Source organism: Corythoichthys intestinalis, chromosome 11 (genome assembly GCF_030265065.1).
Source record: "Corythoichthys intestinalis isolate RoL2023-P3 chromosome 11, ASM3026506v1, whole genome shotgun sequence".
Taxonomy (NCBI): Eukaryota; Metazoa; Chordata; class Actinopteri; order Syngnathiformes; family Syngnathidae; genus Corythoichthys; species Corythoichthys intestinalis.
In genome coordinates, this window is record NC_080405.1 from 21,918,054 (window position 1) to 21,943,749 (window position 25,696).

At 38.6% G+C, this 25,696-nt stretch overlaps 2 protein-coding genes across 2 annotated transcripts; one reads left to right on the forward strand and one right to left on the reverse strand.

Moving 5' to 3' along the window:
• Positions 1–8,417: 8,417 nt before the first annotated feature.
• On the forward strand, positions 8,418–10,526 carry LOC130923965 (uncharacterized protein C3orf85-like). The gene is made up of 5 exons (XM_057850160.1): positions 8,418–8,533; positions 8,612–8,647; positions 9,316–9,440; positions 9,723–9,808; positions 10,163–10,526. The coding sequence occupies exons 2-5, from the start codon at positions 8,614–8,616 to the stop codon at positions 10,239–10,241; spliced, it is 324 nt and encodes a 107-aa protein (XP_057706143.1). The 5' UTR covers positions 8,418–8,533; positions 8,612–8,613; the 3' UTR covers positions 10,242–10,526.
• Positions 10,044–21,138, reverse strand: LOC130923963 (neuronal acetylcholine receptor subunit non-alpha-2-like). The gene is made up of 6 exons (XM_057850159.1): positions 20,915–21,138; positions 18,337–18,488; positions 15,196–15,240; positions 14,905–15,014; positions 12,698–13,604; positions 10,044–11,658 (listed from the first exon to the last, which is right to left on the reverse strand). Exons 1-6 carry the CDS (start codon positions 20,982–20,984, stop codon positions 11,485–11,487), a joined length of 1,458 nt encoding a protein of 485 aa, XP_057706142.1. The 5' UTR covers positions 20,985–21,138; the 3' UTR covers positions 10,044–11,484.
• Between the last annotated feature and the right edge of the window lie 4,558 nt (positions 21,139–25,696).

Sequence of the window (25,696 nt, forward strand, 5' to 3'; positions counted from 1 at the left end):
ATGGGCCAAAATACCAGCAACAGTGTGTGAAAAGCTTGTGAAGAGTTACAGAAAACGTTTGGCCTCTGTTATTGCCAACAAAGGGTACATAACAAAGTATTGAGATGAACTTTTGGTATAGACCAAATACTAATTTTCCACCATGATTTGTAAATACATTCTTGAAAAATCAAACAGTGATTTTCCGGGGGGGGGGGTTCCACTTTCTGTCTCTCATGGTTGAGGTTAACCTATTTTGACAATTACAGACCTCTCTAATATTTTTAAGTGGGAGAACTTGCACAATTAGGGGTTGACTAAATACTTATTTGCCCCACTGTATATCAGCCTTTATCCAAATGATATGTTGAATTGACATGTCTCAAACAAGAGACAACGGTAAATCTTTTTAGGGGCTCAATTACTTGTTGTAATTATTGGTGTTTTTTCCACTATTTGTGCCATTTCATGTTTGAATGTTTCACCAATTGGTTGTTTTGTTCCCTTTGGCTGTCATCTGTGTCTCAAGTGATTGCACCCACCAGAGTTTATTGTACAAACAACAATTCCTGAGCTCCTGGTTATTTCAGAAGAAAATTATAGTCAAATATGCCCAGCACGTGGAGCTGCGCACACAGGCTCTTTTCCTCACCATTCAATAGTGTAGACTTTTTGCTGAATCTAAGATAAGCAATTTCAAGAGACAAAAAAAAAAAAACGATTGAATACATTTTGCATTTTCCACAGTTAAAAATGCTTTTTTAAATCATTAACTTCAATTCATTACGATGGATGTCCAAGTGATTTGATCTTTGATGCTGACAGCGAATGATAATGTTTCAGTGTCACTGACAGCGGTAGGCGTCTAACCTATCTGAACTGTCTATGTGAAATACAACCCCTAGAAAAAAGTATGGAATCACCAGTCTCGGACGAGCAATCACTCAGACATTTTATCTTGTAGAACAAACTCAGATAAAAAGTTTGAAAAAAATAATGAATTAGTTCAAAAGTGCAACTCTCTAGCATTCAGAAATACTCAAAGAAATGAATAAAAACATTGTGGTCGTCAGTAAATGTTAATTTTATAGAGCAAGTGCAGGGAACTATATATGGAGTCACTCCATTCTGAGGAAAAAAATATGGAATCATGAGAAACAAACAAAGAAATAACAATCAAAACATATCTCTAGTATTTAGTAGCACTACCTCTGGCTTTTATGACAGCTTGTAGTCTCTGAGGCATGGACTTGATGAGTATTCTTCATCAATTTGGTGCCAACTCTCTTTGATTGCAGTTGCCAGATCATCCTTGCGGGTCAGAGCCTTGCTGTGGACGATTTTTTCAATTTCTACCACAGGTTATCAATAGGGTTGATATCTGGGCTACTTGCCGGCCATGACATTGACTGAATGAGTCTTTCTCCAAAGAATGCTTTAACAATTTTAGCTCTGTGGCATGATGCATTGTCATCTTGGAAAATGACAAACATATTTTTAATTGAAGGGATAAGAAAGCTGTCTAAAATTTCAATGTACACTTGTGCATTTATTGAAGACTTAACCACAGCCATTTCCCCAGTGCCTTTGCCTGACATGCAGCCCCATATCATCAAGAGCTGAGGGAATTTTGATGTCTTCTTCAAGCAGTCATCTTTGTAAATCTCACTGGAACAGCACCAAACAAAAGTTCCAGCATCATCACCTTGTCCTATGCAGATTCATGACTCTTGACACCTTGTCCAATGCATATTCTTGACTCTTGACAAGGTGATGATGAATTAATTCATAATGAAAAAATTAATGAATGAACTACTAAAAAAAAAAAACATTTTGAAAACTTCCAGAATAAATGTCTGGATTTTATTAGCAAATTTAGATTTCAATATTTGAACATAAATTATATTAACATACACTTAAATAAGCAGGCGGCATGGTGGCTTAGTGCTTAGCATGTCCGCCTCACAGTTCTGAGATCAAGGGCCTTCCTGTGTGAAGTTTACCTGCCTGCGTGGGTTTTCTCTGGGAACTCCGGTTTCCTCCCACATCCTAAAAACATGCGTGGTAGGCTGATTGAACACTCTAAATTGTCCGTAAGTATGAGTGTGTGCGTGAATGGTTGGATGTCTCCTTGTGCCCGGCGATTGGCTGGTAACCAGTTCAGGGTGTATCCTGCCTACTGCCCGTAGTTAGCTGGGATGGGCTCCAGCACCTCCGTGACCGTCATAAGGAAAAGCAGCATGTAAAATGAATGAATAAATAAACACTTGTTAATAATCTCTTAACTATCCAGGAATGCAAAAAATCAAGATTTGTCTTATGACCACTCAACATGGTCTGTCGAAATAGATAAATATAACAGAAAAAAAACTTCTTAGGGTGGAACAAAAATAAATAAAATTGGAACCTTCCTTTAGGTAAAACACGACTGCTTTGTCCACAAGCACAGCTAAACGTAACAAAAAAATAAAAACTTTTTATCTTGACTATCCATCCATCCATCCATCCATCCATCCATCCATCCATCCATCCATCCATCCATCCATCCATCCATCTATCCATCATCTACCGCTTAATCCGTGGTCGGGTCGTGGCGGCAGCAGCTTTAGCAGGGAAGCCAGGCTTCCCTGTCCCAGCCACTTCAACCAGCTCCTCCGGCAGGATCCCAAGGCGTTCCCAGGCCAGCCTAGAGACATAGTCTCTCCAGCGTGTCCTGGGTCGTCTCCGGGGCCTCCCGCCAGTGGGACATGCCCGGATCACCTCTCCAGGGAGGCGTCCAGGAGGCATCTGAACCATATGCCTGAGCCACCTCAACTGGCTCCTCGAATAGGGTACAACACATCAAGTTGGCTCCCTATCACCCGGCAATCAACGGCTTGGCAGTGAGGTTTGTGCAGGCCTCACACATGCTCTCAAAGCATCACAAGGGCAAGGTACAGTACATCAGAGACTACATTAATTTGTCCTCAAATAACAAACATCTATGCATGCAACTACCCAGGTATCGTCAGCGAGACTAATGTTTTCCCGAGAGCTACGTACTGTCATGGACCTTCTGAAACCTCCAACCTTGAGAGACATTGTTCTAATGGATCAACGGACACAAGTCAAGTACCTGCATTCCAAGAACCGGGTTTTTGCACGTGATGACTCTGTTATGGCCTGGAGTTATCAAAGTAAAGTGGGCCCCCGGCACCATCATTGCTCAAACTGGGCCTTTTTCCTACACAGTTAAGACAGCTGATGGTGTTTGGCGTCGCCATGTGGAATAATTGTTGGGAACACCAGGCACTACTCCAGAGCTGTCTATTGATTGGGATGATTATAGCAGTGTAACTCTACCAGAAATGTCTGGCTTACAGGATGTGTCCAAACCAAACAATCCTGCTGTAATTGTGTCTAATTCAAACAATGCAAAAATGGAACCTGCAACGGTATCGGAACCTGTTTCCACAAGTGAAAAATCTGAAGTGACTGTTGAACGTCGTTATCCTGTATGTGACAGGCGACCACCTGCTAGATTAGATTTATAAGTAATAAGTAAGATGGGAAAAGCAGAAGGTTGTTTTTTGTTTATTTCTGGGACAAGTTATTTAAGGGAAGAGGAGATGTAATATATTCATGTCACACTGCTGTTGCCATAGTTGTGGGCTCCATGTTGTGGTGGTAATACGGTAAAAAGAAACCTATGTGATGCACATGTGATGAGAAGCACACAGAATAAAGAAGTGTTGTTCCACTCAAGTCTTGGCCTTAAATGTACTTAGATTGAGGAAGTACTGTACATCACAAAAACTATGATTAATGTATGATTGTCTTAAATAAATGTCTGCATAGGCTAGAAATAAAAATATGTTTAAGTCAATAATGTATAAAATAAATAAATACAGCTTAAACATATGCAAGTCATCAGCCAATCAAACGTGTGTTTGAGGGGGAGGATGGACCGGCACATTCAGCAAGTGAAAAAGGGTAAATGTGAGTCTGAACATAATGAAAATAATTCACTTAATAACGGTAGAATCAATTCCAGCCTTATAACATATGGGAAGAGAATCTAAATGACATATATAACTGAACTCATTATATAATGCAAATAAGGTTGCTTAAAAGTTGGTGGGGACAATTTGATCATCCTAAAAAGTTGCTAGAGTTATGTCCCTACTGTCCCTATGCAAACTTACGCCCTTGCTGTAATTTGTCTACCATTTTCAAAGCCAATATGTCAATACAGTTCCTTTATTGGATTCCGTTACATTTTGCAGATCTAGCCATTCATATTGCAGTTGATTGTAAAAGCTTTACAATCCCAACACTTCCCCAACTTGAAATGTTTGTTGTTTGTCATTATTCTAGGCGAGTGCAGCTCATAAGTGTAGAGCTCCAAAGATAATTTTATTCAGAAATAGAATCCGAGAGTAAATGAGGTGGAAAAAGTCCTTAAATGTTCTTGGTGGCAGACTCTTATCATTTCACCCTTTTCATCATTTTAGTTAGTTTGAAAAGCAGAGCTGCTGACATGTTTATATCTCAAGGCACTCTTGAAAGAGCATTACAACCCATTTAAAAAAGAATTTAATCTGTCCATAAAGGTGCTCAGACAGCCACTTGGACAGTCTAACACTTGACTATTAACACTCATTGGGGGAATGTAGCTATTCATGAAAAGTTCCTTGAGATAGGGGTCATTATTGGACTCCGATGGGGGTTTTTTTCCCTTGGACCAAATGTGGATGTGAAAGCTTTATGAGTCCACCGTCAAGGGTTCTCCTGAGGTAGGATTGATTGTCCAAATAGTGGCATTTTTAATTTAGAAATTGTCTTTTTTTTTTTTTTTTTTTTAAATCAAGATATGTGTGTAAGAGAATATTATGGTTTATGTATAAAAATGTATTGTATTTTTATACTGTTTGTGCACAAAATCTGGATACACTCAACATATTAGCCCACACTGCAACCTTTTTGTGCATCATATGTTGTTGTACTTTCAGGTTTGCATTTACAAACCTACAGAGTACAGTACATGGCACAAAACCCATCTAAAAGACATCAACCAAGAGGTCAAGAGATGAAAAATGTTAGGTTAGCCACTTTAGACAGTAAAATAAACACCAGCAATTAAAAAGCTTTAACAATTTAAAAGAGGCATGTCAATGTATAATAGAGACCATTGATATGCAATGTTTATGTGAACTTCCATAATGGTTTGTTACTTTTACTATATGTACAATTGAACTATAATCTGCTGGTCGGGTGCCAGAAGAGAGAATAAAGACTTAAGTGAGGAAAATGGTGCAAAGAGCAGAGGGAGATCTTAATTCTCTTATCTTTAATACATGAGTAGTGTTCCACTAATGGACTTAAATGTGGTGGCATTGCTTTTTCACCCTTTTATCTCGGCTCTGTATCTATTTTGCTTTGTGCACGTTACTTTTTTGTTTCCCCTCTTTTGTTGTCTTCTTTTCTTTAATATGTGGTCACAGCAGAGACAATTATTGTTTGAGTGCAAAAGCTTCAATAGAATTTTGACAGAGTAATGTCTCTTTGTGCATGGGTAGAATTGGTTCTGTTGCTCATTATGTCTTACTGTGTGTGTTCTATTGAGGTCGAGCCATCACTGAATTTCTGTATCACTTGTTCTCAAACCTTTCGCCCCAGTATCACCTAAAAAAAATAAAGATTAATTGCACAAAAGTGCAGCACTCTGGGTGAGTTCTTAGTACATCTGCCTCACAGTTCTTAGATCAATGTTTATATCCGAGGCTCCCGCATCTCTGTGTGGAGTTTGCATGTTCTCCCTGTGGCTACGTGGGCTTTCTCCAGGTACTTTCCTCCCACATTTAAAAACCATGCATTCTAAGGTGATTGAACACTCCAAATTCTCTATACATTTTGAGTGTGACGGGGTGGATTATTTGTCCGTGTGTACCCTGGTGAAGATAAACCGTACAGAAGATGAATAAATGAACAAATGAATGCACAAAAGTTATCTACAACTGAACTGTACTGAAGTTATGTTTGTTTACTTATCCTTATTAGGATTGAAAGGTTCACCCTGAGCTTGTTGCCAGTCAACTGCAGGGCCTTCTGCGTTGCCGTACAGTATAATCACATTTTAAAGTAAAATAAATAGAATGGACCTAGAGAACACAGAGGAACATCTGCACCATTTGGTGCAATTCCACTCAATGAGTATCCAAATAAGATAAAACATTAAAAATGGATATCAGCATGCAGTGCAGGGCAGTGTTACAGTAGTCGTTCAGTGGGTGAAGGGCTGCTGGAGACGGTCATGATTGTGGGAAGAACCCCACCCAGTGGAGAAAATGTGTTTAATTCAGGAGAACTGTATGATGGCTCAAGTGATGCAAAATGGCTACATACAGTAATAGTTTCATTTATGTACATTTAGTGGAAGTCTCACAAATGTGAGATGTGAAATGTGATTTTTTTTTTTTTTTGGTCTGTTTGTGGATAAGTGTTCGTTCCTGTTTGATGTAATCAGAGGCGGGCACACGAGAGAATCTTACTTAGATAAAATAAACAATGGTAATCATAAAGAGGACTGTCATTGTTTAATGAAGATAATGTGTACTATTATATATATGTATGTACATGATTTAGTATAGAGTATACAGTGGGGCAAATAAGTATTAAGTCAACCCTAATTGTGCAAGTTCTCCCACTTGAAAATATTACAGAGGCCTGTAATTGTCAACATGAGTAAACCTCAACCATGAGAGACAGAGTGTGGAAAAAAACACAGGAAATCACATTGTTGGATTTTTAAAGAATTTATTTGCAAATCATGGTGGAAAATAAGTATTTGGTCTATACCAAAAGTTCATCTCAATACTTTGTTATGTATCCTTTGCTGGCAATAACGGAGGCCAAACGTTTTCTGTAACTCCTCACAAGCTTTTCACACACTGTTGCTGGTATTTTGGCCCGTTCCTCCATGCAGATCTCCTCTAGAGCAGTGATGTTTTTGGGCTGTCGTTGGGCACCACGGACTTTCAACTCCTTCCACAGATTTTCTATGGGGTTGAAATCTGGAGACTGGCTAGGCCACTCCAGGACCTTGAAATGCTTCTTACGAAGTCACTCCTTTGTTGCCCCGGCTGTGTGTTTGGGATCATTGTCATGCTGAAAGACCCAGCCACGTCTCATCTTCAATGCCCTTGCTGATGGAAGGAGATTTTCACTCAAAATCTCTTGATACATGGCCCAATTCATTTTTTCCTTTAGACAGATCAGTCGTCCTGGTCCCTTTGCAGAAAAACAGCCCCAAAGCATGATGTTTACAACCCCATGCTTCACAGTGGGTTTGGTGTGCTTCGGATGCAATTCAGTATTCTTTCTCCCCCAAACACGAGAACATGTGTTTCTACCAAAAAGGTTATATTTTGGTTTCATCTGACCATAACACATTCTCCTAGTCCTCTTCTGGTTCATCCAAATGATCTCTAGCGAACCGCAGACGGGCCTGGACGTGTACTTTTTCAGCAGGGGGACACGTTTGGCAGTGCAGGATTTGAGTCCCTGGCGGCGCATTGTGTTACTGATAGTAGCCTTTGTTACTGTGGTCCCAGCTCTCTGTAGGTCATTCACTAGGTCCCTCCGTGTGGTTCTGGGATTTTTGCTCACCGTTCTTGTTGTCATTTTGACGCCACGGGGTGAGATCTTGCATGGAGCCCCAGATCGAGGGAGATTATCAGTGGTCTTGTATGCCTTCCATTTTCTAATAATTGCTCCAACAGTTGATTTCTATACACCAAGCGTTTTGCCTATTGCAGATTCAGTCTTCCCAGCCTGGTGCAGGTCTACAATTTTGTCTCTGGTGTCCTTCGACGGCACTTTGGTCTTGGCCATAGTGGAGTTTGGAGTGTGACTGACTGTGGACAGGTGTCTTTTATGCCAATAATGAGTTAAAACAGGTGCCATTAATACAGGTAACGAGTGGAGCCTCGTTAGACCTCATTAGACTTCGTTAGAAGTTAGACCTCTTTGACAGCCAGAAATCTTGCTTGTTTTTAGGTGACCAAATACTTATTTTCCACTCTAATTTGGAAATGAATTCTTTAAAAAACATTGTGATTTTCTGTTTTTTTTCCACATTCTGTCTCTCACGGTTGAGGTTTACCCATGTTGACAAGTATAGGCCTCTCTCAGTAGGAGAACTTGCACAATTGGTGGTTGACTAAATACTTATTTGCCTCACTGTATCTCATATGATTTGTATATGAACAGTATATGCATGTACACCTCCGAGGCACATGTTATGTTTCCCTTAAAAATCTAATGAGACATTGGTAAGTACTTAATACAGCCACCATCTTTATAATGAAGCTCACAGCCCAACATTTTCATGAAATGCAGTAGTGTAGGGGCGCGGGGTGTGTGTGTGTGTGTGTGTTTTGGACGGTTACCTTCCAAGAGTTGTTTGCTCGACAACTCATTCCTCTCTGCTTCATGGTGAAAGAAACTCTTGTTCTCATCCACATTCATCTGTGAGATTCTCAGGTTGGGGCTGAGATCAGCACTCTCTTAGCAGGTAAATCTTGAATCTTTTTGGATATCGTTTTTTTACATTGGAATTAAAAACCTAAAATGCTGATTTTGCATTTTATAGACATGAAGCTTGTAATTCTTCTTGCTGTCTTGACAGGTAAGTACAATTCATGTCATTGTATTCATAGAGTCATAAGTTGCTGTATCTTACACCTAATAGTCATACTCTTATTTACTATGGGGAAAATAACTATGCTTTATACCGTTTGTTTTAAAATGTTGTCCACCTAGGACTCACAATTCCCTCTTGTCACGGTCACAGCACAATTTGAAAAGTCAAGAAAAATAAAGTGAATGTAGTTTTCCTACAAACCCTCTAAAGCAAACGTATACTGTATAATATTTTAACAGTGCCTTTCAGAGCACCTTATAAGGATGAACATAACAACTGCAATTACAAAACTCAATGTTTTAGCAACTTGTGTGTCCCAACCCAATAGCTGAATACCCCTGCTTCACATTACTTTACCCCTAATAACCAACAAGTTGTTTAATTATTGTGTGGTTTAAATAATATATGACGAAGTGAGCTGCATTATAAGAAAGTGGTTGTATTGCATTGGATAGGTCTACCTGATATTCAGGTTAATGAATCAAAGTATGTACAAGATCATTTCTTTACATATGTTTAGAATATACAGTATTTAAATGCTGGACATCAGTTTGTTTACTATCTTAACATTTTTACACATCGTATTCCAGGCCTGTACATGTTTTCAGACTGTGTTGCACTGTTTCAGTTACCGTCTGTCATCTTGGGTCTAGGGGTGCTGGCAGTCCCATTCATGAGAGAGGAACAAGCAAAGCGCTTCATAAGGCTAAAAAGACAGTCAGGATACTGGGACCCCCATAATTCTCAGAACCAGTGGGGTTATACCATCCAGGAGCAGGTGACAATACTCTTGGTATATTGGGCACAAAGTAAAACTCAGTATTTTGTAAAGGACTCAAATGTTCAGTTTTATTCGCTGGCCAAGTCAATAAAACTGTTGCTCTGGCGCACTCTTGTAGGTACTTCTTGCAAATGAACTATGTTGACGTCACTTAATGAGTTTCATGCTGTGCTGTTCGGATTCCTGAAGAAATCTATAGCCAATTGTGAACATCTACATTGACTAGGGGTGAAGCCTCAAGGTTGCATTAATTTCAGAGACATTGATTTGGTCCCTCAGGCAAATGAGTACTGGACAGCCCTTCGAACAGATGCCCAGTTCTACATGGATATGGGTAACCTGATGTTTGACCGCTCTGTGGCCGAGTAAGTGACTAAATATTAAAGCTAATGTGCCCATTTTACTACGGGGGTTGGGGGGGGGTATCCATGTGATACTGTGCTTATGGTGCTCCGGTTACAAACACTCGTGTTGTTTCAGATTTGTTTTTTGTTTGTTTGTTTGTTTGTTTGTTTGTTTTTTATGATTTTGGGGATCAGACACTAACAAAAGTCATCTTTCATGTACAAACACCACAAAATGTATCTGTTTTCCCATTAATGTATTTCTTGACTGATATTTTATTTATATATTATGCCTGGGGCTGACATCATATTTATAATACATTATATGATAATAACAACAGTCTCATAAATAACAACTTTCTATTGATGTTGCAGTGAGAACAACAGACTGTACATGGAGATGTTGCGCAATACTCGAGCTCACTTGGACAGCCAGACAGGAGGACGCGAATAGGAGACAAGTCGACAAATGAAATGAGGGTTGACAAACATGATTATAATATGGCTTATAGCGGGCTTATTGGCACAATGCTTAATGTTTGGGTTCTAAATGTGCCCCATAGATGCAAATGAGAGTTAAATATGTATCCATGTAATATAATTGATAATCTAGATATATTGTCATTTCAACAGTGTCACATGAAGATATATCTGTTAGAACTTTGCTTGCTAAAATTGACCATTGTGTATTTGATACCAAAGCAGAAAAACTGTTTAGATTTGCTGGAAAACATGCTGACTCATTTTTGTGTTGCCACATTCTGTAGCAGTACTGCTCTGTAAATTGAGTGAAATTGTTCAAGAGTGTTGAAACAGCAACAAATGTAAACAATGATAGTAATTATCATGCCTTCGCAAGTCATATAACTCTACTGAGTACTGAGTTCTTAATACTATTTTTATGGACAACAGAAATTAAAGAATCACCCTCAGAAATCAAAATGACTTTTTGTTGTTGTATTTTTTAGATTTACTAAATATAAAACACTAAAAATAAAGATGTTGCATGTTATTGTCAACCCTAAGGGGTGCAGTTACATACTGACAATTGTACATGGCCAGTTAAATTCACCTCCAGTAAACATTCTATACATTTTATACAAACAAATTTAATGCACACACTTCTCAGTCTCACAAAGCTGATTCAAAACAACAGAATATAAGACTTATTCATGGCTGAATAGTGAGTAATTTTCGAACCAGTAGAATATCTGACTTTACCACAGTTGGTGATAGCTGCTATACACTATAGTGACTGAGTTCAAATGCTGGAAATCACTAAGTAGTTAACGCAATATTTGTCTATACTGTATTTATTTTGACTTAAAAAATCAGCTTTTGTCATCTAAACTGGGAGACGAAAATTGGCCAATCAAAATGTGTTCTTCAAAGGTAATTCATGCTGAGTTCACTACTTGAATTTCCATTTACATAAGAACTCATCAATGCTAATCCTAATAGTTTTGACTAAGAATGTGTGTGTGTGTATACTTTATGCCAAAAAACAAGTCTCAAGACCAATAAGACATTGAATAGGAAGACATTGACAGGAGAGAGAAGCGTTTTAGACAGGCAGAGTTGCATGGAAGACCAGTGTGTGATAAATAAGTGCAACAAATAATTATTATAAGGACAGCTGGGATCCTTTGATAGAATTATTGTTTGTAGTTGATAGACTGAAACGTCAGGGCTCTGTGCTAAAGTTGTGAGGTTGAAGTAGGATCCTCACTTGGAATTGGTTGAGGGATTTTGAGGAACATATGGAGAGCTGGAGTGAAGATAAGGATAGTGCCAAGTATGGAGACAGTCAGGAATGCCCACAGGAAGATCCTGTCTAGCACCTGGGCAACAAACTTCCAGTCTTGGACCACCTGGGAGTCAAAAGGAATATGAGTATAACAAGGCAAGGGTGCAGTTAGAATAAAACAACACATTAAAACAGCATTTTATGTGTTTTGCATACAGATAACATGATAAACTGTTAAAACAATCCCTATTCTCACAATTTTTTTTAGAATATAAGAATAAAGAAAGACTGAAACCGCAGTAAAATCTATGCCAAGCCATTGTTTTGATTATCTTCAGCTTAAGTGTGGGTTTAACATTTTATGAAGGTATTGTACAACTCCGCTGGTTGCATTAGAGCTTCAGTAAATGCACACTTAGTTAGAGAAGCCCTATAAAAGTCACGACTATGTACTCCACTATTCGTGAGGAATAGGAGCACAAACTCGGACAACGAAAATCCACAAATAATTGACATAAAGATTTTAATAGCCCGAAAATGTTGCAAGTAAGATGTATGATGAGTAAATTATCCTTGTTATCAAACATTCACAAATCAATGCTTAGGCATGCCTTTCCTTAGCTGCTAGAGCACTTCAGGTGAGGTGCATCAATTTCAGAAAAAATTAAGTGTGCAATAAAAAAAAAAAAAAAAAAAAAAAAAAACGTTTTAAAGGTCAAGTCAATTTTAGTTGATATGTTATGAGAGATAATTAAGAGAAAACTAAATGTCACCAATTTCCGGTCTGATTCAATATTGAGTAAAATGCAAGTTGGTATTGGTGATGTTTCAATAACAATAGTTTATGAAATTATACTTGATGCAATCAAAAGCTACAAAAGAGCAGTGTGTTTCAAATTGTAGGTTTAACATTGTGTAAAAACGACATTTTCAATTATTACAATATGAAAAAATTAAGTTATTTAAAAAAAATTAATTAAAAAAAAAGATATATACAATATTTTTTGAGTGAGTGAGTGAGTGAGTGAGTGAGTGAGTGAGTGAGTGAGTGAGTGAGTGAGTGAGTGAGTGAGTGAGTGAGTGAGTGAGTGAGTGAGTGAGTGAGTGAGTGAGTGAGTGAGTGAGTGAGTGAGTGAGTGAGTGAGTGAGTGAGGTCATTTTACCTCTCGAATGAAATGCTCTTTTCGGATGTGTCTGCTGATGTAGCGTACTGAGTAGATGGCTTTCTCCAACATGGTGGCCCAGGCCTCATCCTCCTTTCCATCGGAAGCAGTCTGTCCTCCACTTGCCTTCTGGCCTCCTCTCCGCCCTCCGGATCGTGGCTTCACCTCGGGACTTTCTGGAGCCAGCTCCGGGTAGTGGTAACGGTCGATGTGACCTCGCATACAAAGCAACCTAGGCAGCTTTTGAAGAAAGAGGCTGCGAACCCATGGCGACATAGGGTGGTAGGTGGCCGAAGATCGGTGGTGCACGTTGATGACGAACACAGTAACAATGATGGACAGTGTGACAAAGATCATGATGAAGAGCAAGTACTCGCCGATAAGCGGGATGACTTTGGAAGAAGAAGGGATGATCTCTTCAATGACGAGGAGGAATACAGTGAGTGACACGAGGACGGAGGTAGAGAGCGACAGCTTCTCCCCTTCATCGGATGGAAGGTAGAACACCAGTACCGTCAGGAAAGACAACCCCAGACAAGGGATGATGAGGAAAAGCGTGTAGAATAACGGCAACCTCTTCAGAATGAAGGAGTATGTGAGGAAGGGATAGGAATACAGGCCATCCTTTCTGTTTCCCTTTGCCCCTGTGGCATTAAGAATCTCCCATTCGCCATTATCGAAGAAGTCCTTTCGATCCACGTGGTTGTCAATCAAAACCAGGTCTACCATGTTGCCATCGTAGGTCCAAGAGCCAAACTTCATTGTGCAGTTTTGCCGGTCGAAAGGGAAAAAGGTGACGTCCATGGTACAGGCAGACTTGTAACTGGCTGGTGGTGTCCAGGTGATAACCCCGTTGTACTTGACAATGGCTTTGGTCATCAGGGAGCCTTCGAACCGCCCGTCAGCGCTGGGAAAATAATCATAATCACGCAATGTTTTTTGCGAAGTTTGCGCAAATGATTGAAAAACAAAAAACGTAGAACATTGTGCAAAATATAAAACTTTTGTGGTTAAGTTCAGTAAAAATCTTGTTTAAATACTGTAAATGTTTGAAAAAAAAAAACATTTTAAAGGGATCCACGGATAGAAGGGCTTGTAGTTCTTAAAAGATAAATGTTATTATGAGTTAAAATAATTCAATATTGGAACCCCTCTTGATGTTTTCAGAAATATACAATTTTAAAATTAGTTTAACTAATAAGTCGCCATTGTTGTTGATGTCGCAGGGCGGTGACGTCACATGGTTACGCTGCCGGGCTTCCAGAGTATGATTCTAGCGACATAAACATGTCATCTGTTCAACCCTTTCAATTTGAACCCGGGAGGAGCATTAATAAGCATGACAGCACTGTCAATATTTCCACAAAACGAGCAGCAAAAGCAAAATGACAAGAAAGACGGGATGAGACGAGACGAAAGTAGGGGGGGGGGAACGGTGTTGTGCTACACCGGCGAAACGTCCTACAAGAGGTGAATTTGACACCCAAAGTACTACCGTAGCTTTCAGCTTGTTTTGTTTAGATGCATACAGACAGAACATACTAAAGATGCCTTAAGAAAACACTTAAACTTAGTAATATCACATAAGGGTGGTTCAAATATGCTACATGACTAATTTGGTCAACAGATCAACAATCTGCTTAAAGCTACCACAACAAAACAATGCTTGAAAGTATGAGAAGGAAACACATGCAAAAAGTATTTTGAGGCAATGAAAAGGTAATAAAAAGACTCAGTAAAAACACAAATAGTATGTACTCGCCGCTTTTAACTGATGTGCGCATGTGTTAGATGTTTTGCCACGTACAAGGAATTGGAGTAACCCGGTAGTGTTCATCTAGTGACACTGACAAACTACGTCATCACCCCGAGCGTCCATTGCACGCATAAAACATGATGCCCTCCATCGGTCAAAAAAATGTACTTATTATTAGAGATTTTTAAATGAATAGCAATATTTTATGTTTTTCTAACAACATATTTTAGTAAAAAAAAAAAAGAAAACAATTGTGGCTTATTAGAGCCTACAAGTCTTTGAGGCCGAGGTTCCCTTTAAAAGAATCAATGCACTTTTACCCTAAAATGTACTTGACTGTAGTGGATTCAAGAATAAGGGTACCTATCCCAGCTAACTATATTTTCTCATTTTTTATTTGGCATCTTATATCTGCTGTGTGTGAGAAAATTGGAAAAATGTCAGATCTTACTTCTCATAGAGCACAATGTCAGGGAGCCAAATGTTTTCTGAAGGAACTCGTATAGAGGTGATGCCACCATATTTTTCTGGATTCCAACGCAGTTTGAAATCAATCCACTCCTGTTCAAAATATAAATATTTAACACCTCTTTTATTCTTTATAACCTGTGATTTTTGTTTTTAAGTATCTTTTGGCATATTTTATAATGAAAGGTAAAACAGGAACAATCATTTGTCATTTAAACACTTTTTTTCATTCAAACAAACAGGTACAGTAGTAAAGCTGTTGACTTTTGCTCACCTGCCAGAGCCAAACATTAGTTGTCATGAGTTGGTTCTTCTCATCCTAAACATAGTAACACAAATAAATAAAAACGTCATTGATTACTTGTGTTTATAAAGGGAAAGACAAAAAATTGGTCTCAATAAATTTGGTTGTATATGTGAGGTGTAGTATTCATCCACGATCATCTAATTGACGATGACAACATTTTTACATTTAGTCATGGCGCACATTAATTTCATTTAGACAATTATTCGAATCATACATTTCATTCAGTATACCTGCACAAGTGATATACGTATATCAAATCGAAGAGATGCATTAACCATTTTTCCTTTGCAAAGATAATAGTTAGAGTGTATTAACACTGCCAGAGAGATATTCATGTAGAAATACAGTTTCTGATGGATTATTGTATGCTTTAAGGTTAGGGATGCAACGATACAGTTAAGTCATGGTTCGGTATAATTTTCAATACAAGGGACACGATTTTCGATCCGATTCAATACATTCAATGCGCTGAAACAAAAAATAGAAGTGTAATTTTGTTTTTTTGATATGTTTTCTTTATTTTGCTAACAAGCAACAATAAGAATGCCATCATATGCATTTTAGTGCAGAATATTTACGTGCTTACTTCTTACTGATCTGAAGAAATTTTGTATAAAAGTGCTGAGGACAATCTATAATGTTTGTAAAGTGAGGCGGGGCACACTGTTGATTGCTACAGCTCTCCTAGGCTAGGTTTACCACATGAGCAAAACATCCTATTTGTGGTCCGAGTCCATCTGTGTCACGTACTGAATTAACAATATTTGCAGCATTATGTATAGTCACTGGTATGGATTGATTTGGCCTGCTTAGCTTCCATTCAGTCACGGCGGTTTTTAGTTCATCGATGGAGTATATGGAGTATATGATCACTCTGGGCTCACGTAGCCAATGGCATGGGACTTGGGGGTATCTAATGTAGCACATTTAGTTTGCTATATGTTGATATCTAGTGTGTGTGCGCGAGTGTTGTGGGGGCATTAAAAAAGTAAATAAACGCCACAGAAGTCACTTCTGCTCATTACTGCACAACACCAGCATATGACAGTCGACCTTCATAAACAGGACGAGTTTGAAGTACAGAGCTCTTAAATTGCCACTCATTGTCATCATGTAACCATGAAGTAGCTCTCTGTGTTCCAGGGTGTTAATCTGTCTGTTGTCAAAGCGAGGTTATTCGACAATGTTTTGGCGGACTTAATTGTAAATATCTGGGAAGATAGTCTTTGTGAAATATGTACTAGAGGGGATAGCATATCAGCAAACCCAATATGCTGCCACACAGCGGATCAGTACGACGCTGAAGCCGCCTCCTCAAACTTCTGTCTTTCCTCTGGCCATGATCGTCGTGTCTTTCACTTCTGCCACAAACAAATGCAGCGTGCATCACTCCGTCCTCCATGCAGTTTGCGGGAGGAGTGCTGCTCACGGGGAGGAGCTGTCTCAGAGCTTTTCAAGGGACAGCCCTCAGTTTTCGATGCACCCCGGGCATATTTGCGAGCGCACGCAAGAAAAAATCTGGAAAATACATTTTGGGAGCTTTTCATTTGTATCGAATTTTTTTTGTTTAATGAATCGAGGAGGGCGTATCGAACGTTTCAATATAAAACCGAGTATTGTTGCATCCTTATTCAAGGTTGTGTAGAAATGCACCATTTTATTACTTCTCCTTTTCCTTTTTATATGTTTATTTTCATAATAACAAGAGGGCATGCAAACCTCAAGATTTTAATGAAGGAGGGAAAGAACAAAATTACTTAACATGAGGCCTTCTTACCCTCAGCCAAAGGATAAGACGGAAAAAGGAAAAAGAAAAAAAAAAGACATAGGCATGAAATCTGTTGAGTACTGTAGTCTACAGGTAAGGGAGTATTTTCAATGAGCCCAGGGCGCAGCTGTCACCTTCACTTGGATGCTGTGGCCATCACACTGAGCAGAGGTGAAGCATGATCTAATAATGAGCAATGCAGCAGCCAATTAGGAAGGCTCAGAGGGACAAGGCTGAGCCCACTGTCACCACACTGTCCTCTCTTAACTCCAAAAGGACCGCACGGCTGAAACTGTTTTTCTCCCACCCGAGAAGAGGCTTTGTATGCAGCTCATGTGGCAGGTAGAAGCTAAAATGGTAGGGATGAATATTTCACGCTGGGGAGCGTGATTCATCCATTAGCATCCTACATTTTCCTCCCTTTGAACAAACCAAAGCATTTCATCCTATCAGCGGCAGCACTGAAATATTAAAGGAGCACTCCAGAAAGGAAGGAAAGTGTTGTGGATCTATTTTCAGAACTTCAAGAACTGAAAAACTTCCAAACCCAGATTTATTTAACTGGAAAAAAACAACCAATTACATGTTGGTGGTACAGAATATTTCACCACTTCCAGACATTATTATTTGGTGGAGGACTAGAGAACAGGCCTGTGAAAAATTATTAAATTTATGTTTGGATTAGACAACCTTGGGATAAATATACCCCGTAAATCAGAAATTCAAATCGTCTTCAAAACCACCTCAGCATAGCCAACCAATTTAGATTCGAGCAATCATTAACATCTTTGTTATTTCACTTTTTGTGGGTTTTTCGCAGCACTAACTCCAACGGAACAATCAGTAATAACAAAGGGTGTGTGTGAGACGAGCATGACGAGCGAAAAATAAACGTTTATATCCAAAACATTTGTTTTTTTTTTGGGGGGGGGGGGGGGTATTTTATTTTATTTTTTTATTTTAGTGCCATCTATGCTCAAGAACAAATACTAAAGTTGGCTACCTTATGGCTTCTTGGTTCCAAAGAACTGCGTTAAAATAAGTGGAGGAGCTTTACTACGCATTTAGCTGCCTTTTTGTGGCATTTACAGGACATCACAAACGTTTTGATCAGGTGACATTCACTCAGGGGTAATCCCCCCCACCCCCCCACCCCCCCTAGGAAAGTTTTGTTTTTTGCAAAGCTAACTCTTGGTGTAATGGAAGTGCTACACCATTCAAATATACGGTCAAATAATACATCTGAACTTAATGAAGATTTGTAGGTAACCAAGATTATCTCAGTATGTGTTAAGTCAATGTTTTTGTAAAAGTAAAAGCAGTGATGTGCTCCTTCTCACCACATCAACCAGCTGGGAGATCTTGAGTCCGAAGCGGACTCTGATGGTGTCGTTTGCGTGCTGGATGGGCCTCACCCAGCGCTGGTACCCTTGGAAGAGATTTTTCAGCAAGGCGTCCTCCATCTCCGCCAAGGACACAAACTCATTTGATGCTAGAATGAAACGTAGACAGTGAGAGTGCAATATATTTTCCTTGCAGCCAACAACTATAAATCAAATGAAGTAGCAATAGGCTGTCCAGTATTTCATACAAGTCAGCCATCACCACAATCATTTTGTTATTAATTGACCATTCTTTTCATTCGAGGAGCAAAGTATTGCTTTGACCATGCACAAACATTCATTGTTATGGAGATAAATACGCAAAATTAATTACTTTTATAACAGTACAATGCACCTAATAAAATGGCTCTGGATTACTAGTGACATTTTTTCCACCGCTGATGCAATTTTGGTCTACTAGAATCTATTTAAAATGTTCACTCCTGCTACTGCACTAACACAACAAGGCCCAACTAATAGTCCACCTGTAGTCTCACCTAACAGTGCATGTGGGTAGGTGTCCAACTAATATTCCAAAGTTTGTGTAACATCCTATACACCACGTTCACACACAAGTTTGGAACTGCCCATAAATAACCAAGCTAAGGTGGTAAAACAAAATACCTTGGTGTAAATTAGGGGTTGGTAACCCAAAATGTTGAAAGAGCCATAATGGAGCAAAAAAAAAAAAAAAACCATAAAACAAATATGTGTGGAGCCACAAAAAAATTAAAAGATGGATATTGATGATGAAGGCAACACAAGCTGTATGTGTCTATATTAGCCTACAATCAAAATGACTAAGTTGGCTACAAATACCTAATGAGCCTTCATGATTACCGTATTTTAAGGTGTATCTGAAAGCCTTCAATTTTCTCAAAAGCCGACAATTCGCCTTATAATCCGATGATTGGTTAATCTTGGCATGACAATCCATTTAGCTCCGCTCCAACTTGTGGATGCCTAACACCAACCACTACTACTATAACGACTACTACGCCTTAATGCTTTTTGCTGTTTTAAAATTGGCCATTCATTGAAGGTGTGCCTTATACTCCGATGGGCCTTATAGTGCGGAAAATACTGTAAATGTTTTTTTTCTCTGCAGTGCATCCTATAGAGAATTACGCACCACGTGATTACTCAGTTGTACGAAGCCGCCTCAAGTTTAACTACATTACAATACTAATCCATGAGAGAATGTTTGTGTCATGTTTGTCCTCCTACAGAAACCGTATTAAAACTAAAAATACTGTAGATTTCCCTCCCCCATCCTTTTCCATTTTCAAACATTTTTGAAAAAGCTCCAGGGAGCCACTAGGGCAGCGCTAAAGAGCCACATGTGGCTCTAGAGCCGCAGATTGCTGACCCCTGGTCTAAATGAAACTCCTCAACTCAGTGCGACATACTTGCTTGACACCAAGAAGCTACAAGATGGTGCCAAAGCAACTCTGTTATATTTTGGTCTGAGCACATAAATCAGTGGATAAGGATTTTTTGTTTGTTTGTTTGTTTGTTTGTTTGTTTGTTTCAGGAAATACATGCTGATAGTCTTACATTTCTCAGTAATGAATATAATTTAAGGCTGTCAAACGATTAAAATTTTTAATCGAGTTAATCACAGCTTAAAAATTAATTAATCGTAATTAATCGCAATTCAAACCATCTATAAAATATGCCATATTTTTCTGTAAATTCTTGTTGGAATGGAAAGATAAGACACAAGACGGATATATACATTCAACATACTGTACATAAGTACTGTATTTCTTTATTATAACAATAAATCAGCAAGATGGCATTAACATTAACATTCTGTTAAAGCGATCCATGAATAAAAAGACTTGTAGTTCTTCATGTTAATACAAGTTATAGAAATTTTGTATTAAAACCCCTCTTAATGTTTTCGTTTTAATAAAATTTGTAAAATTTTCAATCAAAAAATAAACTAGTAGCTCGCCATTGTTGATGTCAATAATTACACAATGCTCATTGTGCTGAAACCCATAAATCAGTCGCACCCAAGCGCCAGCAGAGGGCGACAAAACACAAAAAACACAAGTAACAAGTAGACTGCTGTCATTTGAATCTGTTTGAGCGGGGCATGTGCGTTAATTGCGTCAAATATTTTAACGTGATTAATTTAAAAAATTAATCACTGCCCTGTTTACGCGATCATTTTGACAGCCCTAATATAATTCTAATGGTTAGTATCAAGTGTGTGACGGTGAGTTGTACACAGATAACTTTTGCGCAGTTTTGTCTCACTCTTAACGAGTTGTTGCCCCTACTTGTATAAAGTTGTCCTACTGATGTGCAGAAATGTAATATAGTTGAAGGTAGCACTGGCGTGTGTGTGTGTGTGTGGGGGGGGGGGGGGGGGGGTTAAGTAGTATGACACACTAGTGCGCCAAAAATTCTATTACACAGGCTTGTTTATTGTAGAAAGGACATAGTAACCTTGAGCTGGATATCGCGCACATCGAATAAATGCTCAAATTACTTTCCACATGCGTGTATCTGCATCAGTTCTTACCGCTGATGGTGGCGAGGGTGAGCGGGCAGGATGCACCCGAGAGGACGAAGATGAGCAGCAACTTCATCATGTCCTGTGCTCTCCGGCAGCCTCTCTTCGCTAACGTCTGGTGGTCCGGGAACACGCCGAGGTTGCCATCTAGTCGAAGTCAGCAGACTGCGGTCGCAAACCGGCCAGAAAGACGACGGCGTGCACACGCTGACTCCAAGCTGGAGGAGAGTCACGGCCGGGTGAAAGGGATGTAGCGGTGGAGGGGTGGAGCTATTGGAATGAACACGGAGCTTTTTCTTTTTTTTTGTTTTAGGGTTATTAAAGGCACATCAGACACGAATATCACACAGGATATTCATCTGTAGCCAGTTTACAAACCTTTATTGCTAAGCAAAAACGTGGATAAATATTGTCTTCATAGAGGTTGTTAAATATTTATGTATAGAAGAGCTGTATATGAGATTGTTTTTGGATGGGGTGCTTAAAATGGACTCTTGCTCAAGTCCAGAACCCCCACAGCTGCTAAGTTTTGTTTAATAAATTTTTTGGTTACATTACAACTTCAAACGCAAATTAGTCAGAATGTACTTTTTTCCCCCTCGCCATTTTGAGATGAACTTCCATTAAAGTCCACAAGAGAGCGCTAATCCCAAAAAATAAATGTGATTTACGCCTGAAGTTAAAGAGCATTCTTTGGACAAGCCGTTATAAAATAACATTTTAAAATAAGCAATTTTTGACATAGCTCAAGTCTGTTTGCATATCACATTAATAGTTGTTTTTTTTAATTTTATTTAGTCATTACACTCATTCAAGGGAAACATCAACTAAAGCTTTTTAGTCAGTGATGGATGAAGTACTGTACTCACTTTTATTTTTACCCTGAAAGTACAGATACAGAGGCAAAAAATTAAAAAGTATCTAACAAAAAAATACTCAAGTAAAAGTACAGATTACTTGATTTAAAAGTACAAGTAAAAAGTAAAAGTACTTTCTCCTCATACAATATATACTTGTATATGGCGGAAAACATTTGAAGTTCCGCTCTGAGACCCCCAATTTGGCCAAATTTCAAAATTGTCCTATATGCATGTGTGATGGATCATTGGAAAGCTTAAAATCTCAATTTCTCGGGGAAGTAAACATTTTGACCAGGAGGGCATTTAAAAATAATAATAATAAAACTTAACAGCAAAACCCTACCTGGAGGTGAGAATGTGAGAGAGCATAAATAAAGACGCCATGATTTTAACGAGATATTATCGGGTACATACCTATTTTTGATCCAAAAACTCCATGTGGCATGTATCACCGAGTGTAAAGACACAGCTGTGAAGGGTCACAGCCAGATTTTGATGGATTCCATGGGTGAAACATGATAATATAACAAGGGTTGCGATGCACAAATCAAAGACATCAAGGAGTGGACGAGATTTTTTTTTTTTTCATGTATTCACCCTTTTAAACGTTTTTTCTTCAATTTTACTTTGTTTGGATCAAATATTTATCATCTAAAATATTTGGGAAAATGCAACAGTAACAAAAAAAATGCAATTAAGCAATAGTTATGAGGTAGATATGCCTAACTTATTTACAGACACTATTTTTTTTATTGTGACGTAATTTGCTTAAAAGTATCCGAGTGAATAATTTTTAAAGTCGTTTTTTTTTTTTTTTAACTAAATATTAGACATCAATTAATAATTGTAAGCTAAAAATGACAGACATTTCAAATGATAAATATAATTACACACCTTCTTTTTTATGGCTTGGTTGAAACAAAAGCGGTTGCACGACGTCTGTAAACGGGGGTCTCCAGTGTAAAACGGACAAATTAAAAATAGTTCGAGACCATGAACCATGAATCTGCTATGGCAGCAAATAGACATATTGTTATATCAAACACAACAGTTGTTTTGGCTTAAAATACAGCAGTTTATTTTAAAGAGGGGTGCAAGAGCAGAAACTGCTTTTTCAGCCTTGTCTGTGTTCTCCGCCATATATCAGAAAGAGAGATCTGAGCCAATATTCAAAGAAAGAACCAGAAAATTAATTCACTGCTCAATTTTATTTAAAACTGCAGAATGGAGAAAACAAGCAATGTATTTGACTGCACTGTAAACAGAAGCTTAACCAGCTGATAAAAAAAAAACTCCATAACTCAGGCTTCATGGCGGGTTGCAAGCAACTATCAGGTGCATACCCCCACTTGACCTTGTGCATACCCATCTGAAAGTGTGCTACTCTCGTTGTTATTTTTATTTATTTTTTTGTTCAACATCTTGTTCTCCTCCCTTAGCTTGCTTGTACTTGTGTGGCTACCGCTAGTGCTAAATTATGGTATAGTTGCACGGGGCTTATCGATTGCACCGGAGGGATGAAAACAAAACTGTCAATTCACAATGAGTAGGAGACAAAAAAAAAAGTAATGGGCAACGCAGGCGAAAATTAGGGCACTAAAAAGTGAAATGTAGTGAAGTAAAAACAAAAAGTACCATTTCATATTTGTACTCAAGTCAAGTACAGATACACAAAAAATGTACTTAAGTACAGTTACAAAGTATTTTTACTTCGTTACATTCCACCACTGGTATTTGTGCTTCTCACAAAACAGAGCACAGCCACTTGCAAGCGCCCAAGGAGTCAGAGAGAAAGGGAAAATGGTAGCAGACTACAGTATCTTTCCAACACTCATTAGACATCCAAACAGCACTGCACAATATTGAACTCACTAAATAGGGAACTAGTATTGTGAATACACAGCAGGGACGTCCATTTTGCACAGCTTGTCGTGTCCTCTCAGTGAATGAGCATACAAGACATTTCAAGAAGGACGGCTGCACATAAACACATCTAAAACCAGATGTCGCAATATATGTTGGAGTCATTCAATTACTACCTTTCACAGGAGGTGTGTGGTTGTGGGTGTTTCATTTAAGTGTGAACATACTCATGGGAACTTCATCGGAACAAGTGTATATGCAGCCAAATGTTCACTTGTTCCAAATGACAGATTTTCATTTTGAAGCTGGCCATTAGAAATGACTAGGAAATAAATGATAGAAAAGGATAGACGCATATGTAACACCACTGTGATTAAGAAGGCACACACATACACGCGAAGTGACTGATGGCAGTGGGTTTTCCCAGCTGACACCACTTCAGATAGTGCTGCATGTGCCGAGAAACCAGTGGGAAGAGTGTGAAAATGTCAAGCTGAGGTGTTGAGAGAAACAATTCATGGTTCAAAATGAGCTTTAAAAGATGAGGACTTGGGTCAATATATTTCTATTAAATAACTCCCTGTACACGTCTCCTGTTCAAGGTCAGATGGGAGCCAAACCATGTTGACATCAGGTGAAAGGAAGATTGCACCACGGGCTGGTTACTAGGAAAATCAAAGTATAACATAATTTTTCTTTTTAAAGAAAAAAATCCAAGACCACTACTAGATTTACTTATTACACACACACACACACACACACACACATAAAATAAATAAATAACAGAGTATAAACCTAAAGGATGTAGTAATCAAATGTAAATTGTAAAAGACCATCATTAATGTGAACTGATGAGACAATACAAATCCTTGAATCCTTTTTCTTTTATTGAGTCAAAGATTTATAAAAATATACACACGAGTGAAGATGTCAGGTTTTTTTTTTTTGCACGATGAAGGACGTTTGAGCATATACTGATAATTTGCATCAGTTTGAGGAACTTCAAAATCAGCTGACAATAGTAGGACATTTGTAGGACCTTCCAGAACTTAACACATACATATTACAATAGTAGGACATTTGTAGGACTTTCCAGAACTTAATGAATACATATTACAACCGTTTCTCCAAAAAGTAGTGAAGTGATTAATTAAAGTAAAAACTTAATCTTACTTTCCAGCAATTTTTTTCATTTAGCTTGGAGCTCGTTAAAAACTTCAAAAAGCCATGTATGATTTAAAAAACAAGCTGCACTTTTGAAAATTATAGCATCATAATGGATATCAGATACGATCAAGAGATAAAAATCTACAACCCCTGCAGGTAAACCAACTCAAACTATTTTGGAGCACAAACTTACTATCATGCATGAAGCATGCATTTGCCATTTTGCATCTTCATCTCCTCCCTCTGTCCTCATCATGGGTTATGGTGACGGGCTGGGGTGGGGAGAACGGGAGGCTGATTATCACAATGAAATTATCCTGATTTTCTGCTCCACTTGGAGCCGGGGGGACGAGCAGCTGCTGCCTCCCAGATCGTCCTGTCCGCCTCCTCTCTAATCATTTGGAAACAAAAATTCTTGTGGGCTGGAAACCTGCCGGTTTCTTCCATGACAAATCTGGGCAGCTGTGTTTGTGGATGGATGTGTTGTTGAGGCTTATTTCATACGCAAGTGATACAACAAAAAACACAGGCGATTGCGTTTACTGTTGTTGGGTGTCTATTACTATGCACTGGTTGTGTCCTCTTTGTTGCATGATTGCGTTTTGCATAATTTGGCCGGTGTGCAGAAATATTTGTTAAAGCAGAGAAACAGCTGTATCTCTCAATGCCTGGAGGTTTTTTTTTAATCGTACTATTTATTTGTTTTGGTCCTTTAAAGAACTGGTGATAAAAGTCGCACGAGGACGTCGTGGTTTACTCGTAGAAAGTGCAGTCCCATAGAAGCTCATTTGTTAGTCAAAAGAGCCTGCCACAAGCACTTTAAATGATGAGATTATGAACTTCAGTCCTTCAATTTAAATCAGCGGTACCTCAAATAGTGTGAAGTGGACTTTTTCCAACT

What these genes read in the sequence shown, in the direction of transcription:
- LOC130923963 (XM_057850159.1), bottom strand. Translation starts at nt 20,984, where the DNA reads ATGATGAAGTTGCTGCTCATCTTCGTCCTCTCGGGTGCATCCTGCCCG. An exon ending in TCTCCCAGCTGGTTGATGTG is followed by an intron (nt 15,241 to 18,336) that starts GTGAGAAGGAGC and finishes TACTATGTTTAG; the next exon opens with GATGAGAAGAACCAACTCAT. An exon ending in GACATTGTGCTCTATGAGAA is followed by an intron (nt 13,605 to 14,904) that starts GTAAGATCTGAC and finishes TTATTTTCCCAG; the next exon opens with CGCTGACGGGCGGTTCGAAG.
- LOC130923965 (XM_057850160.1), top strand. Translation starts at nt 8,614, where the DNA reads ATGAAGCTTGTAATTCTTCTTGCTGTCTTGACAG. An exon ending in GTTATACCATCCAGGAGCAG is followed by an intron (nt 9,441 to 9,722) that starts GTGACAATACTC and finishes TTGGTCCCTCAG; the next exon opens with GCAAATGAGTACTGGACAGC. An exon ending in TTTGACCGCTCTGTGGCCGA is followed by an intron (nt 9,809 to 10,162) that starts GTAAGTGACTAA and finishes TTGATGTTGCAG; the next exon opens with TGAGAACAACAGACTGTACA.